The sequence below is a fragment of the Echinops telfairi genome, unplaced genomic scaffold (genome assembly GCF_000313985.2).
Source record: "Echinops telfairi isolate 266 unplaced genomic scaffold, ASM31398v2 ScPeMD7_7469;HRSCAF=8507_1, whole genome shotgun sequence".
Taxonomy (NCBI): Eukaryota; Metazoa; Chordata; class Mammalia; order Afrosoricida; family Tenrecidae; genus Echinops; species Echinops telfairi.
The window spans coordinates 127,847,923-127,850,379 of NW_022111373.1; the positions used below are offsets into that span (position 1 = coordinate 127,847,923).

General features: G+C 31.9%; 1 protein-coding gene across 2 annotated transcripts in view; it reads left to right on the forward strand.

Annotated features, from left to right (window-relative positions):
* Window positions 1-281: 281 nt before the first annotated feature.
* LOC101650495 (cadherin-10) overlaps window positions 282-2,457 on the forward strand; it is a 158,717-nt gene continuing 156,541 nt past the window's right edge. For both annotated transcript variants that reach the window (XM_045285131.1, XM_004698380.2), the window contains exon 1: window positions 282-625. In XM_045285131.1, the coding sequence (XP_045141066.1) occupies window positions 401-625 (225 nt within the window). In that variant the 5' untranslated portion in view covers window positions 282-400. The remainder of the gene's footprint in view (window positions 626-2,457) is intronic.

Genomic DNA, 2,457 nt, shown 5'->3' on the forward strand with positions numbered 1-2,457 from the left:
TGTCCTATACACACACACACAAGTGCACACATGTCGTGATTGATATTTGGTTGAAAGAAATTATAATTAATGGATCTTAAATTTTGGATATGTTAGTAGATAATGAATGTTTCTGAATGAATGAATGAATCACTAATGAATGAATTATTATTTTATGAAGGAGGAAAATATTTTTGTTCTTATACTTTAAAATAAAAGTCATTTTGCATTCAAAGTGACAAATTACATTCATAAGCTTGTCAACTGACTGATTTTTTTGTTTGTTTGTTTGTGTGAAGCATTTTGAAACATGAAAACAACATTGATGAACTGTTGGAAGCCAGCGGAAACACAATAAAATCCAACCCGGGAAAATAAGACTTCTCTGTCATCCACATTGAGATTCATCAAGGAGTGAACTATGACATTATATCAAATCTTGCTCATCTTTCTGCTCTGGCTGCTAAATTTTTGTTGCCCAGAGATACTGTTTAGAAGGACGTCTGTTCCCCAACACAGAATTTTAGGTACACGTGTACCGAGGACTGATGGCAAAATTCTCCACCGGCAAAAACGAGGTTGGATGTGGAATCAGTTTTTCCTGCTGGAGGAATATACAGGATCTGATTATCAATATGTAGGCAAGGTAAGTTTATATTTAAATCAGACATATTTATATTATTTCTTTATACATGTGTGTATACTAATATATTGTATTTACTCCTGTATAAGCCTAGATTTTCAGCACATTTATAATGCAGATTGTATGTTAAAATTAGGCAACTCGGCTGATATTTGAATCAGTTTATACTCAAGTATATATGGTGACAGATACATTTGAATATTATTAAGATCATCATTCTTATATGTTTGACTCTACAAATATTCTTAATAGAGTTTTGTTCACTGAATAATTCTAGCATTCAGAAAAATATGTGACATTATAATTTGACAAATGGGACATTATTCAAATCAATTATTTCTGATAACTGGTGGATTAAAAATATACTAAAAGTGGCAGTATTTGAGTATTAGCCTTTGTAACCAATGCTAGTGGGAACACTACATAATATAATCATTTAAAATGGCAGTGCATATATGTGAGTATAGTTCTCTGTGCTTGTGAATTCAGTAAGACAAGAAATATTTAAGACTTATCCTGTGGGGAATGAGATTAAATGTCACTAAATATATGATCCGAGGCAAAAATAAATCTTATTTGTAAGAAAACCTATTCAATTTGTGAGTGTTATTTATTTGTGAGCCCCATTATAAATACAATTATGCAAGGAATAACAAATAGGGAGACTAGCAGGCAAAGCAGTTTATTTGCTGAGTTACGATGTGCATAGTGAGGAGTTTTTATTCTATTCAATTATAAAAGTCAGGGAGAATAATTTTGGTTAAGAATAAATGAAAAATACAATATAGGGTAACAAATGAATTTTTTAGCAACAGGGTTGTATTAATTCACTTTCCCCCCTCCCCCTCTTGGCACTATCTGAGTCTAATTGAGGTAAGTTATACTGCAAATTTGTGAACTTGGAAGAAATGCTTTTAATAGTCTTAAGGTTATTATGGGCTGTCCATGATGATGAACCTAAGGACAAATAAAAATACTAACAAAGGAAAAGCCAATATAATTTACAGTACTATGTTGGATACTTTTGCATTAACCTAAATTGCAATTGTTTCATTTAAATAATGAACATTGTGATGAAAGCCTAAATCTTCTGAGGAAATAATGCTTTTCACTGATGTTAAATGCTTGCTGCTGGCTTGGTCATACTCCAATGATCTAAGTCCCTTTTTAGATGTCTAGTAAGATGAAGAAGCTTACATTAACTTTTAAATGTCATATTGACTACGGGAGAAAGAAAATAAATAAATCCAAACAGTAACATAATGAATATTATCAGAGAGCACTCAGGAGCAATGGTATAATGAGTCACATGTAATTGAATGCTTCAGATCAGAAGACAAAGCTGAATTTTAGCTGGATGCAACAATAGGGTGCATTTTAGATTTTGAAGTCAGCTACATGAAAATAGAGTGCCAGCAATCTTGGCGGTAGAGACTACAAGATAAATAAGTGTCTTTGTTTCTTCCTGATCACCCAGAGCAGCTCATTTGCTTATTTATGTCTATTTTCTTCATTTAGGTCTTAATGAAAATTTAATAGCTTGATAAATTGAATTATCATAAAATTGTATGCTCTTATTATAATCAAACAACATATATTTCTTCCCTCTTCCAAAAGAATATCAACTCCATGAGTCAAGAATTCTGCCATGTATTTCTCTTTTGTCTCTTCCTATATCTATTGGAGTAGAACTTAAAAGCTATTTGGTTGATTGAATTGAGCTACATTGTCTTGAATCAAATCCCTCAGTCTCTGCTTTACTTTGGCTGTCTGACAGAGAAATCCATTCTAAAACTTAAAATTGACGTTGGGAATTAAGACAGGAAATACTTAAG